The sequence below is a fragment of the Megascapheus bottae genome, chromosome 16, assembly GCF_031878675.1.
Source record: "Megascapheus bottae isolate mThoBot1 chromosome 16, mThoBot2.hap1, whole genome shotgun sequence".
Lineage (NCBI taxonomy): Eukaryota > Metazoa > Chordata > Mammalia > Rodentia > Geomyidae > Megascapheus > Megascapheus bottae.
This window is the reverse complement of record NC_143524.1, coordinates 44,327,833-44,341,566: the sequence shown is the minus strand read 5'-3', so window position 1 is coordinate 44,341,566 and position 13,734 is coordinate 44,327,833. Positions and strand designations below refer to the sequence as shown.

At 43.4% G+C, this 13,734-nt stretch overlaps 2 protein-coding genes across 5 annotated transcripts in view; one reads left to right on the top strand and one right to left on the bottom strand.

The window, feature by feature from the left end:
- Positions 1–5,307: 5,307 nt before the first annotated feature.
- LOC150053475 (uncharacterized) lies at positions 5,308–6,975 on the bottom strand. 2 transcript variants are annotated; one of them, XM_090348392.1, is made up of 3 exons: positions 6,375–6,975; positions 5,851–5,974; positions 5,308–5,645 (listed from the first exon to the last, which is right to left on the bottom strand). In XM_090348392.1, exons 1-3 carry the CDS (start codon positions 6,973–6,975, stop codon positions 5,582–5,584), a joined length of 789 nt encoding a protein of 262 aa, XP_090204518.1. In that variant the 3' UTR covers positions 5,308–5,581. The 2 variants fall into 2 exon arrangements, with proteins under 2 accessions (XP_090204518.1, XP_090204519.1); XM_090348393.1 differs by having other exon boundaries at positions 5,884–5,974.
- Rab6a (RAB6A, member RAS oncogene family) overlaps positions 6,960–13,734 on the top strand; it is a 37,226-nt gene continuing 30,451 nt past the window's right edge. For 2 of the 3 annotated variants that reach the window (XM_090348394.1, XM_090348395.1), the window contains exon 1: positions 6,960–7,043. In XM_090348394.1, the coding sequence (XP_090204520.1) occupies positions 6,974–7,043 (70 nt within the window). In that variant the 5' untranslated portion in view covers positions 6,960–6,973. Of the gene's footprint in view, positions 7,044–7,381; positions 7,401–13,734 lie in introns of those variants that run through there. The other variant, XM_090348396.1, reaches the window with a different exon arrangement.

Here is a 13,734-nt window from a genome sequence, read left to right as displayed (position 1 = left end):
TTACACAGTCACATCTAATGGAAGTTGTTCCTCAACTGTACTCTTGTATTAAGGAAGAAAGTTTACTCAGAAGCCTCCTCAGTTTCCCATTGCCTCAGATTAAGCATATGCTTATACCTTAGCAGAAGCAGGAAAGTAAGTGTATAGAAGTATATGTGTCTGATATGTCATGCATATCACAACATATCTTAGTGGCAAAAAGTGTCTGCCACTAAGAACAAGATAAAATGCCAGGTGTGGTGATGCACATTTATAATTAAGGCACTCAAGAAAGTGGGGAAAGAGGATCTTGAGTTCAAAGTTATCCTGGGTTGGGCCGGGAGTTTGGCCTAGTGGTTAAAGTGCTTGCCTAGCATGCATGAAGACCCGGGTTCGATTCCTTGGTACCACATACATAGAAAAAAGCCAGAAGTGGTGCTGAGGCTCAAGTGGTAGAGCTCTAACCTTGAGAAAGTCCAAGGACAGTGCTCAGGCCCTGAGCTTAAGCCCAGGACTGGCAATAAATAAATAAACAAACAAAGTTATCCTGGGTTATATAGAGAGACCTGTATCAAACACACACACACACACACACACACACACACACACACACACACACACACACACACACCCTTGTAAAGTCACGGTCCTTCAAGAAGCTTTGTATCAGGACACAAGAAAGTTCTACTTTTACTATAATTTCTGTGTGGTAACTTCCTGGACACATGGGCTTTAATTAACAGTCCCCTTTTTAAGTTGATCAAAGAAAAAACAGCTACAGCTATTTTGACAATACAGCTGCCAAGGCCAGGAGCATAGCCTAGTAGTAGAGTGCTTGCCTAGCATCCACAAAATGCTGGGTTAGATTCCTTAGTAGCACTTACACAGAAAAAAGCTGAAAGTGGCACTGTGGCTCAAGTGGCAGAGCACTAGCCTTGAGCAAAAAGTGTCAAAGGTTGTGCCTAGGCCCTAAGTTCAAGCCCCAGGACTGGCAAAAGACAGAAGGAAAGGAAGGAAGGAAGGAAGGAAGGAAGGAAGGAAGGAAGGAAGGAAGGAAGGAAGGAAGGAAGGAAGGCAGGCAGGCAGGCAGGCAGGCAGGCAGGCAGACAGACAAAGGAAAAGACAGCTGCCAAGACAGTTTTTAGTTATGAAGTCTGTCTGGGTATCCTTTTCAAAATGTTTAGGAGTTAACTATCAATTTATCTAGCACATTTTAGGAAATTATCTCTTTCTCTAAAATGTTCTAAACCTTCCTTCTTCAAATGATCAAATTCTATTCATTTTTGAAGATAGTAAACATTTATTTCATTTATTCAGTAAATATCTTTTCCATACTTACCATGTAGCCAGTACTCTTTAAGAGTTGGGGACATAAGATGGAAGACTGACAAGTAACAGTCAAGTGATGGGGAAGAAATTGAAGACAAGAGGAGGACAAGCAAGGATAGTTACACTACTGGTGAGGATAGAAACAGGAAGAAGACTTCCTGAAGATGTATTCAGTTGAATGAATGTTTCTCTTCCTCCTTGCCAAAATTTCTGTGGAAAATCTAATGTGATAGTATTAGGAATTGGGGTCTTAAGGAAGTGATTGGGGTCCCAGGATGCAGCCATCATGAATTAGATTTCTGCCCTTACAAAAGACATCCTGGAGCAATGTACTGGTGGTTTTCGCCTGTAATCCTAGCTACTGAGGAGGCTGATACCTGAGGATCACAGTTCAAAGCTAGCTAGGGCAGGAAAATCCATGAGAACTTTATCTCCAATTAACCATCAAAATTTCAGAAGTGACTCGAGTGGTAGAGTGCTAGCCTTGAGCATAAAAGATGAGGGACAGCACTCAGGCCCTGAGTTCAAACCCCAGGACACACATGTGCACACACACACACACACACACACACACACACACACACACACACAGTTCTCAATACACATTACCAAATTGACTTTCAAATAAACACCCTACTTTATACTTCTGCCATCAAAACATTAAGTATCTTTGAATTCTTGCCTGTATAAATATCATAATTTTCACTTTATGTTTATCTTGGTTTCATTGAAATAAATCAGTTAAAACGCAAAAATAAAAATATAGAAAAAAATAAAACTGGCCTCTAATTCTTCTTCAAAGTAATTTTTCTAATTGTTGAACCTTTAGTACTTTTGTGATTTCTTTAGACCATAAGATCTCTGAAGGTAAAACATAACATATACAGACTACTTGAGAAATATGTATGAAGAAAGCTTTAGAGGAGAATAAAGTTGTATATGTGTGAATACAAAATGCAAGGTTAGCTGGGGCATGGTGACATGTACCAACAGGCTTATCCACTCTAGATACTGAGGCAGGATTGCTAATGTCCTGGAGTTGTGGTCAACCTAGGCAATATAGTGAGAGTAGCTCTCTTACAAGAAAAGAAAAAAAAAGATAAAAGGAAAACGAATGGGAGGAAAGAAGAAAATAAGATTAAAACATAAGGTCAGAGAATAGCACCTGTCCAGGTCACTATAGACACTGAGACAGTAGGGAGGACTTCATAAAACTCTAGAGGAAGTACAAAGTAATTATAGTTTTAACCTTCAGATGTTACTTTAAAGGCTATTTCAGGATACTAAATGAGAACTTGGTACTGTCCGAGAAAAAAAAACAGCCACTTTTTTTTTTTAAGATGTTAAAAAAAATACTTTCTTGGCATTAGTTGTTCTTTGTGTAAGAGTTTTGGGTTACCAGTTTGGGACAAGCCCTATTAGATATATCAATTGACTTATAAAGTGTTTTTGTTGATGTTGTTGTTTGTCGTTTTGTTTTTAGAGTCTTGAATATAACCCAGCGTGGCCTTAAAACTTGAGACCGTTGAGTCTGAGATTACAGGTGTTTACCACCTTAGGTTAAAATAAAATATTAAATAAGAAAATTAACTGGGTGCCAGTGGTTTTTACCTATAACCCTAATTATCCAGGAGGCTGAGACTGGAGGATCATGATTCAAAGCCAGACTAGGCAACAAAATTTGTGAGACTCATCTCCAGTGAATCACCAAAAAGTCAGAATTGGAGCTGTATCTTAAGTGGTAGAATGCTAGCCTTGAGCACTAAAGCTCAGGGACAGAGAGCAGGCTCTGAGTTCAAGCCCTAGGATTGAAAAAAAAATCAGCCACTTACAATCCTGGGGATTTGTGAGGCAGAGATTGTAGAGATCATTGTTCCATGCTATCCCAGACACACAAGGAACACATGAGCTCAACCAATAGCTGGACACAATGGCATGAGCCTGTCATCCTACCTACCTGGGAAGCATACACAAGTAGCTCAAAGTCCAGGCTGGTTAGAGCATATAATAGAGACCCTATTTGCAAAATAAGGCAGGCAGGAAGGACAAGGGGTGTGAAGTGGTAAAGTACCTGCTTATACTTAAAAGGACATGAGTTCAATCCTCAGTATTACCAGAAATAAAATAAATGTCCATTTCATGATTGAGGTTTTAAATTCTTTTGTTTCAATGCTTGATCCAAAAGCCTCCTGCTTCTTAGCTAAGGGAAACTAGAACACACGCACACCCACAAACACATGTACATACATACTAAACCACATTACACTATACCACACACAATTTTGAAGTGCTGAGGATTGAGCACTTAACATCATGTGTATTCTAGTCCAGTGCTCTCTCAGAGAAGATAATTTAAGGATTATAATTGTTTCCTTGATAGGTAAGAACAAATGACATTTTAAGGACTTCAATTTCTCATCTTAATTTATTCTAGGTCAATAATTCATCCCTTAGTCTGAGAGTCACTTGTTTGATCCTATCATTTATATAGTTAAGGAAACAACAATCCTCAAATAATAGAAATATGTATTAAGGTGTGTTTGGTGAACAACATACAAATATAAGGGTTTGTGTGTATGTGTGTGTGCTATCCTAAGGCTAGTGCTCAATCACTTGAGCCACAGCTCCACTTCCAACTTGTGCATGCTAAGCAAGCACTCTACTGTGGCCTAGATGAGAATCAACCCAAACTTTTCTGTCTGGGTTGACTTAGAACTGCAATCTTCAGCTCTCATCCTCCTGAGTAGCTAGATTACAGGGGTGAGCCACTGTCTATTTTATTTTAATTTGGAATATTTTTATTAGTGATTTGGAGTTTCTGCAATTTCTTTTCTGGCTTTTTTTTCCCTATCTATGTGGTACCGAGGAATCAACCCCAGTCTTTATGCATGCTAGGCAAGCACTCTACTACTAGGCCAAACTCCTGGACTGCACTGGCTTTATTTTTAATTAATATCTAGAAGGACTGAACTCAGAGCCTCTTACTCTCTGCTTTGTAGCTCATAGCTGTTGTTCTGTTGCTTCAGTCACAACTCTAATTTGAATTTTCATATATATATATATATATAATTTTATTATCAGGGTGATATACAGAGGGGTTACACTTACATACATTGGGTAGTGGGTACATTTCTTGTTGGACACTGGTACTCCCTCCCATGTTTTTATTCCACTTTCCCTCTCCCAACTCCAATCTGAATATATATATTTTCTTTTTCTTTGCCAGTCCTTTTGTGGACTGAACTCAGGGTCTGGGCACTGTCCTTGGACACTTTTTGCCTAGCGCTCTACCACTTGAGCTACAGCTCCACTTCTGGCTTTTTTTTTTTTTCTGAGTATGTGGTACAGAGCAATTGAACCCAGGGCTTTGTGCATGCTGGGCAAGTACTCTACCACTAGGCTATGCTCCCAGCCCCTTGATATATTTTTTAAAGGGTCCTCTATAGTTTGTAAAGCTACTTTTTTGGATCCATTGCTTAAATATCTGGGTGCCAAATTCTCTAATTTAAATTCTTAACCTTGTATCTTTTATCTATAGATTTTAAAGTAGTTTTAGATTTACATACACATTAAAGGCAATTCAGAAAGTTCCCATCAACTCCTCCCATTTTCTATTTATAGAAAAATACAATTTACATTAACAGTATACATTCATTGCAATTAATAAATTATTATCAATAGTGTTATTAATTAGGGTCAACTTAGATTTAGTTTTTCTAATATCTATTTTAAATTTCAGGATCACATTCAGCTGAAAAGTTAAATTTAGTTGTGTTAGTTGTGATATTAGGCAGTGTCGTTATTAATCAACATATCATGTTATCTGTCCACATAATACATGAAAATTTATTGTTTAATTATTTGTACTGGTGAGCCTCAGTGGGCTTGATTAGGAGCTATCTCTTAGCTTTTTCCCTCAAGACCAGTGTTTTACCATTTGATTCACATCTCTACTTTTGGCTTTTCTGGAGGCACAACTGTCCTGCTTGGGCTGGCTTTGAACTGTGATCCTCAGATCTCAGTCTCCTGAGTAGCTAAGATGCAGCTTGCGCTCATGTTCTTTTTAGTTGTTTCTCTGTACCTTTTTTTGGATCATGAGCCAAATGGAAAGACCTGATGAAAGCTATGGTTTCCCTTGGGGGGAAAAATGCATGTATTTTAAGGGAGGCACACCCCTAAGCAGAGTCAGAAACACTGCTTTAAGAGGAACAGGTGATCTTTAATACCCTTCCTTCTCCAGATTAGTACTATAATTCAGCCTTTCTCTCCAGTCTTAGGTGGGTCTCGGATTTCTCATCTCATAAGGTGTGTGGCTTATTTGATGTTTAAATCCATTTCTGGAAAAGAAATAGATGAAATCAATTGGAGTTATTAACCCCTGAGCAAAGCCTGGTAATAGAAAAACCAAGCCAAGGTTAGGCCAGGAAAATGCACTGTCTTTATTAAAAAGGGGCAAGCAGAGGTTCAAATTAAACCACTCGGTTCCATTTCATGACTCTGGATTTTGCAAGTCATTTCCTCCCGCTGGGCTTGTTTCCTCACCTACAAAGGCCCTGCTTGCTGGTAGCTACGAACCTCCAGGGAGTATCAGAGAATACATCCATTAAGATGCCGCGTGAAGAATTACGATGAGGGAGAAGATGGAGAAGCTGGGCGACGGGCGGATCTATGGAATGTGACACAGGACCTGGGGCTTGAGAAAGAAGAACCCAGGACAGCCAAGCCCTCCCACGAATGGATGCGGTCATTCCACCACTGTCTGGATTCCGCCTCCGCCCCACCTTCTTCCCCCCTCCCCCGCCCCCTCAGGGCGCGACGCGCCACACTTCGCATGGCCGCCAGGATGCTCCACTTTCTAAGGTTCGGGGGCCGCGCGTGCGCGCGCGCGCGCTCCCGCGCCGCCACCTCACCGTCGCCGCGGCCCGCCCTCGGTCTCCTCCGATTGGCCCACTGTGTGAGTGACGTTAAGTGCCCCATTTTTTCCACCCGACCAGTCCTTTCCTCCCATTTACCCTGACTCTGTCCCGCCCTCTCACTGCTTCTCCCAACGCAATTGGAAACCTAACCTGCATGGAATTCGCCGAGCCGGGAGGGGCGAGAGGAGCAGGCGGAGCGAGGCGAGTGGGCCAGACCGGGACGGCGCTGTATGTAGCGCGCACGCGCACGCACACGCACGCACGCCGTCGGCCGGCAGGGCGGCAGGCTCGCTCCCGGGCTCGCGCACTCAGCAGGTTGGGCTGCGGCGGCGGCAGCTGGGGGAGCGGAGGGTGCTGTCTGTGAAGGATCCCAGACACGTCTGAAGCGCCAGCCCCGCCACCCTCCGCCTGTCTCACCCCAGTCTGGGCACTGGGTGCCTAGGGAAGGAACGGCGCCAGTCTCGCGAAGCCGGAGCGCTCCGCTGGCTGCCTCCGACACCGCCCTCCTGCCCTTCGCAGCCGCGGGCCTCAGGCGCTCGGTGCTCGGCGACTCTGCGGGGAGGCGGCGGCTGCCGGTCGGTGGCGTGTCCTGCCCCCCTCCAGCCTTGCTTCTCTGCCCGGCCCTGCAGGGGCCGAGAGCGCTCGGCGCCCGCCCTTCCGCTCGTCCTTCTCCCCCGCGGGTTGGAGAGCAGCATCGGTCCGGGAGGTCTCTGGGCTGAGGCGTCGGCAGCAGCTCCTTCGGCTCCATCATGTCCGCGGGCGGAGACTTCGGGAATCCGCTGAGGAAATTCAAGCTGGTGTTCCTGGGGGAGCAGAGCGGTGAGTGTGCGGCGCCCCCTCTCCCGGCTGCCGGCCGCGGCGTCCCCGCACCGCCCCCAGGGCGGCCCCCCAGTCCGCGGAGGCTCCCCGCCGCCCTCGCGTCCGCGCCCCGTTCCAGCCCAGCCCTTCCCCCCGGGCTCGCCGGCTCCGCCTCGCGGGGGTCCGTCGGGTTTCGATCCAGGCCTCTCGACCTCGCCTGTCCGCAGACCCCTCGGTCCCCGCAGCCCGGCCCGCCCTCCCTCGCTCCCTCCCTCCGGAGGGCGCACCCCGCCCGGCCTGCTGCCCACCCATCCCTTTCTTCCCGTGCTCTCGAGGGTCTCCTCTACCCCACCCTCATTCCACGCTCTCTTCCGGTTGGTAGGCAGCGGGAAGCCCCGCTCCTAGGAGCAGGCCCCCTTCAACCTTGGGTTGGGAGGGGTGGGAGCTGGGCGTTGTTTTCACCCGTGGCTTGTCTCCGGGGTGTGTAGCTCTCCTTTCGCAAGGTGGGAAGGGGTGGGTTTGCACCTAGACAGGGGACTAATCTGAGTTACACAGCCAATCAGTATATATTGTCTGCATTGGAGACGACTTGTGAGAGTCGGGTGGCGTTGGCAGTGGCGATTGTTGCCCTGTAGGTTGGGTTGTGGCTCGTTGAAAAACCTCATTTTCTTCACTTTCATCATTGACGATTCCTTTTGGCACTGTTGATGTCTTTTCGATGTCTGCCACATGCTATGTCACGATCGTTTCACTTGAAATTTTTCACATCTCACCTCTTTTTTCTTCCCTTGGCTTCAGCAAGAAACAGCCATAGATTCTCTTCGTGCTCGTGCAAGCAGAAATTATGGTGTGTGTGTGTGAAATGTTATTCATTTTTTCTTGAGTGTTTTTCAGTTACCTACTTTAGGATCACGTGAGAGAAAACTTAGGATAATGAACATTTTGGGGGGAGGAAGGATTTCCTTTGACAGTGGAGTTAGTAGAGAAGTGATTTATTGTTGTTGTTTAAATTAGATTTTAAATACCATTTGAACTAAACGATTATGCCTAACATTTCAGGATCTGGTGTGTGGAATTATTAATGTCACTTACCTGGTCAGGGATGCTGTACTTTGTCTTAGACCTAGATCCTAATTTTGTGATTGTAAGATTACTTTTTACAGTAATAGTTTTATGCTGTTAGACAAATTTGGCAGCAATTAAAGGATTATCACTTATTTTTTTTCACAATTTCCATGATTATCTTTAATTTAAACAGAGAGAATAGTTCCAAGTCATCAAATGTCAGATACCTATTAGATGTCCTATTAGATGTTACGTTAGTTACTTGTTTTAACTGAAGCATATAACTAATATAAATTCCTAGGTTTTACTTTTAGCTTAGATTATTTATACTAGGTTGTTTGTTATTAGAGCAGGTATATACTAGTTGTAAAATTGCCTCCATAGTAGTTAGGAAATCATTTCCTTTCATTTAGATCGACTTCCTCTACACATGAATGGTCATTTTTCTTATGCATTTTTCTGAAGCATAAGCTTGTTTCCTTAAGTGACTAGGTTGATGGAACCTATGGAATTGGTCCTGACTCAGCTATTAATATATAGGTTTCAGGACAGTGTGCTATACATAAAACATAACTTACTGAACATTATTGATAAGTTGGCTCTTTAGTGTTTATTGAGCACTCAAGGAATAGTACTATTTGCCTTTGTTTTGAATCAGAGCAATTTATTTTGCATAGTGAAGTCGTTTATGCTTTTGCTCAAGGCTGGCACTCTACCACTTTTGAGCCACAGCACCAGTTTCTGGTGGTTAATTGGAGATAAGAGTCTCATGGACTTTCCTGCTCAAGCTGGCTTTGAACTCTGATCTCAGCCTCCTGGGTAACAAGGTGTGACCATCAGCACCCAGGTTTTGTGTGTGTGTGTGTGTGTGTGTGTGTCTGTGTCTGTGTCTGTGTGTCTGTCTGTCTGTCTGTCCGTTTGTCTGTCTTTATTAAGGCTTGAACTCGGGGCCCCTCTCATTTGGCTTTTCCCATTTGAGGCTGGCACTCTATCATTTGAGCCATACCTCCACTTCCAGTTTTTTGCTAGTTAATTGGAATGTCTCATGGCCTTTTTCTGCCTGAATTGGCTTCAAACCAAGATGCTCAGATCTCAGCTTCCTGAGTAGCTAGGAATACAGATATGAGCCACTACCACCCAGCAGTCTGCTAGGAAGATTTTAACATGAATAAATCTTTTGACTTGTAAGTATCAATAAGCATTTATTTATTTATTTATTTTGCCAGCTGGGGCTTGGACTCAGGGCCTGAGCACTGTCCTTGGGCTTTCTCAAGGCTAGAGCTCTACCACTTGAGCCTCAGTACCACTTCTGGCTTTTTTTCTATATATGTGGTACCAAGGAATTGAACCTGGGTCTTGGTGCATGCTAGGCAAGCACTCTACCACTAGGCCAAACTCACGGCCCCAAGCTTTTATTTTTTAATGGCTTATTTCTTATTTTTTCTTTCTTTCCCATTTTGTTTTTGGAAACATTTTTCCAATACAGCTCAGACTTGCCTCTAACTTAAAATCCTGCCTCAGCCTAACAAATATTGACATTTCTCACTTTGTTTAAATTTTTACTAACTCCTTTCCTTCTTTCCACTTTTTAGGTAATCCCTAAAGCCCTGTTTGAAGTATAAATATATGTGCCTTTTTTTTTTTTTTTTGCCAGTCCTGGGCTTAAGCTCAGGGCCTGAGCACTGTCCTTGGATTTTTCTCAAGGCTAGAGCCCTACCACTTGAGCCACAGCACCACTTCCAGCTTTTTCTAAGTATGTGGTACCGAGGAATCAAACCCGGGTCTTCGTGCATGCTAGGCAAGCACTCTACCACTAGGCCAAACTCCCGGCCCCATGTGCTCTTTTTTTTTTAAAGGCAGTTTTGGGGGCCAAGAGTGCAGAGGATTCCCATATTTATTTTCAGTGCAGAGGATTCCCATATACCTCAGCATCCATTTTTCCAATTAATCTATTAGTATGGCCCATGAGTTACAATTAGTGGGCCAATAATGATGTTTTTATCAACTAAAATCCATAATTTATTGAGTTTTCCTTAGTTTTCTGTTTTAGTTTTTCTTTTAGGATACCACATTAAGTTCTTAATGTTTCCTTAGGCTCCACTTCTCATTTCTCTAAGATTATGTTTACTTGATCTTGTTCATTAGAATGATGAAGTTAATTATCTTTTGAGGTTACTGTATTGATAAACACTACCACCCCATAGCTTTGACAATGAAAGATTAATCTCAGTGTTCATGTTTAGTGTTCTTAGTTTTACCATGCATTCGCAAAGGTCTATACAATCAACATTATTTTGACGTAAGTCTTCATGAATTATTTATTTTTAGGTCTGTTAGAATTCCACAATTCAGCTTTCAAAGACTGCAATCTGTGGCAAAACCCTATTTCTTTTACAGCATTTACACATTTATAATTCTTTTTGTGTGTGTGTGTGCCAATCCTGGGGTTTGAGCTTAGGGCCTAAACACTGTCTTTGGACTTTCTCAAAGCTAGAGCTCTACCACTTCAGCCACAGCACTACTTCTGTCTTTTTCTATGTACGTGGTACTGAGGAATTGAATCCAAGTCTTCGTGCATACTAGGCAAGCACTCTTATCACTGGGCCAAATTCCCGGCCCCTATAATTCTTTTTAGGTGTGCTTACATCCGTTTTTCACAGTGGAGTGCAAAGTCTCAGGAAGAATTGTTCATTTCTTCCTCATTGCCTAGCATAACATTAGGCTTAGTAGTAGTAGCTACTCAGAAATATTTGGTGAATGAATGATAGTCAAATCTGTTTTGTTTTGTTTTGTTTTTTCCAGTCCTGGGGCATGAACTCAGCGCCTAGCACTATCCCCGGGCGCTTCTTTTCCTCAAGGCTCTACTACTTGCGCCATAGCACCACTTCTGGTCCCCCTCCTTTTTTTTTTTTTTTTTTTTTTTTTGCCAGTGCTGGTGTTTGAACTCGACCCAGGCACTGCCCTTGGACACTTTTTGCTCAAGCTAGTGCTCTGCTACTTGAATCACAGCCCACTTCCACCTTTTTCTCTGAGTGTGATACTGAGGAATTGAACCCAGAACCTTATGCATGCTAGGCGAGCACTCTACCACTAGGCTATGCTCCCCACCTCTGTCTTTTTTCTTCTTATTCTCTTTTTGTAGTACTGGGGGCTCAAACCCAGGGTTTCATGCATGCTAGGCAAGCACTCTACAACTAAGCCAGCCCATGGTCTTTCCTACCCTTTCTTTGAACCATGATACTCAGATCTCAGCCTCCTGAGTAGCTAAGATGACAGGTATGCCACCACTGCCCACTTATGACATAGCTCTTAATAATCTTATGATTTTTTAATGTTTTATGAAGTATATGTGGTTTAGTAAAAGAATGTTGAGACGTATAATTCCTGGAGTTTCCCTGAGTCTCTTTTGGCCTACTTTTAGCTTTTATCTGGAACCTCAGAGAGACTTTTAAGAGTGTTATTAAGGGGCTGGGAGTTTGGCCTAGTGGTAGAATACTTCCCTAGCATGCGCAAAGACCCAGGTTCAGTTCTGTACCATATACATAGAAAAAAGCTGGAAGTGGTGCTGAGGCTCAAGTGGTAGAGCTCTAGCCTTGAGAAAATCCAAGGACAGTGCTCAGGCCCTGAGCTCAAGTCCAGGACTGGCAAAAAAAAAAAAAAAAGAGTGTTATTAAGTGGCTTAGATACTGTGTGTGTAATTGTTATTATTAATTAGGAAATATCATGATGTCGGTATCTTTCCATTCTTACTGTCATGAGTGTCTAGAGTACTATGTTTCTAAGGGCCTATCTCATGTGTGATATAGCAGACTGAATGAAGAAACAGCTGTGTTGTATAAGCTAGACTTAAAGAAGTTTGCAAGTATTTAAAATAATGCCATTCTCACTAAATGACAGGTGTGAAACCACTAGGGCTGGTCCTAGGGCTTGAACTCAGGAACTAGGTGCTGTCCTTGAGCTTTTTGCTCAAAGCTATATTAGTACTCTACTAATTTAACTAGGGTTCCACTTGCTGCTTTTGGGGGGAATAAGTTTCATAGTCTTCTTCCTCAGGCCAACTCTGAACCATTATCCTCAAGATCTCAGCTTCTGAGTAGCTAGGATTACAGGCATGAGCCATTGATTTGGCTGTTTTTGTTTTATGTGCTCTGTGTACTATGTTAAAATTGTGGGTGATTGAACTCAGGGTTTCATGCTTGCTTAGGCATACATTCTACAACTTGAATCTTACCTTCAGGTAAGATGCTTTATCTTTTATTTTGCCAGTCCAGATGCTTGAACTCTGGGCCTGGGTGCTGTACCTAAGCTCCTTTTTGGTCAAGCCTAACACTCTACCACTTGAGCCACAACATCACTGGTGCTTTTTCTGTGATTAATTGGAGAAAAGGGTCTCATGGGTTTTCCTGGGCTGCTTTTGAACCAGGACCCTCAGATCTCAGCCTCCTGAGTAGCTTGGGAATGGTGTTTTTTTTTGGGGGGGGGGGGGTTGGTTGTGGGGCTTGAACTCGGCCTGGGTGCAGTCCTTGAGGTCTTAAGATCAAGGCTATCGCTTTACCACTTGAGCCACAGTGCCACTTCCTCTTGAGTAGTAGGTGTGAGCAGCTGGCACCTGGCTTGAATTCTTTTTTAAGATAAAGCCAAAGGGGCCAGGAGTTTGGCTTAGTGGTAGAGTGCTTGCCTATCATGCACGAAGACCCGGGTTTGATTCCTTGGTACCACATGCATAGAAAAAAGCCAGAAATGGTTCTGAGGCTTAAGTGGTAGAGCTCTAGCCTTGAGAAAATCCAAGGACAGTGCTCAGGCCCTGAGTTCAAGCCCAGTACTGGCAAAAAAAAAAAAAAAAAAAAAAAAAAAAAAGATAAAGCCTAAGCTCCCCTACCTAACTTACAGCTTTTTATCATCAGGTTTCTATCCTCTTTTAATGATATTCATCCTTACCTGTTTTTATAGGGCACATTTAAACATACACTTTGTTTTTAAAGTCATTTAAAAGTATATATTGTGTAAATGAGTAATTGCAAACAGAAGCCTTAATTTGGAGGGAAGGGAGGAAGGGAGGGAGGAAGAGACAGACAGAGACAGTATGACAGTTCTGAGGCTAGAACTCAGGGCCTGTGCACTGTCCTTGAGCTAGTGTTCTACCCCATGAGCCACAGTTCAACTTCTGGCTTTTTTGGTGCTTAGTTGGAAATAAGATGCTCATGGACATTCCTACTTGGACTGGCTTTGGAGCATGATCCTCAGATTTCAGCCTCTTGCGTAGATAGGATTATAGGCATGAGTCACTAGTGCTGGCTCCTATTTTTTTTTTTTTTTTTTTTTTGCCAGTCTTGGGCTTGGGCTCAGGGCCTGAGCACTATCCTTGGACTTTCTCGAGGATAGAGCTCTACCACTTGAGCCTCAGCACCACTTCCAGCTTTTTTCTATGTATGTGGTGCCGAGGAATCGAACCTGGGTCTTCGTGCATGCTAGGCAAGCACTCTACCACTAGGCCAAACTCCCGGCCCCTATATGTATTTTTTTTGTTGTGGTGGTGGTGATTGTGGGGCTTGAACTCAGAGCTTCTTGAATACTGTCCCTGAGCTCTTTTGTGCAAGGCTAACACTACCACTTTGAGCTACTTTTCTGGTGGTTTATTGGTGATAAG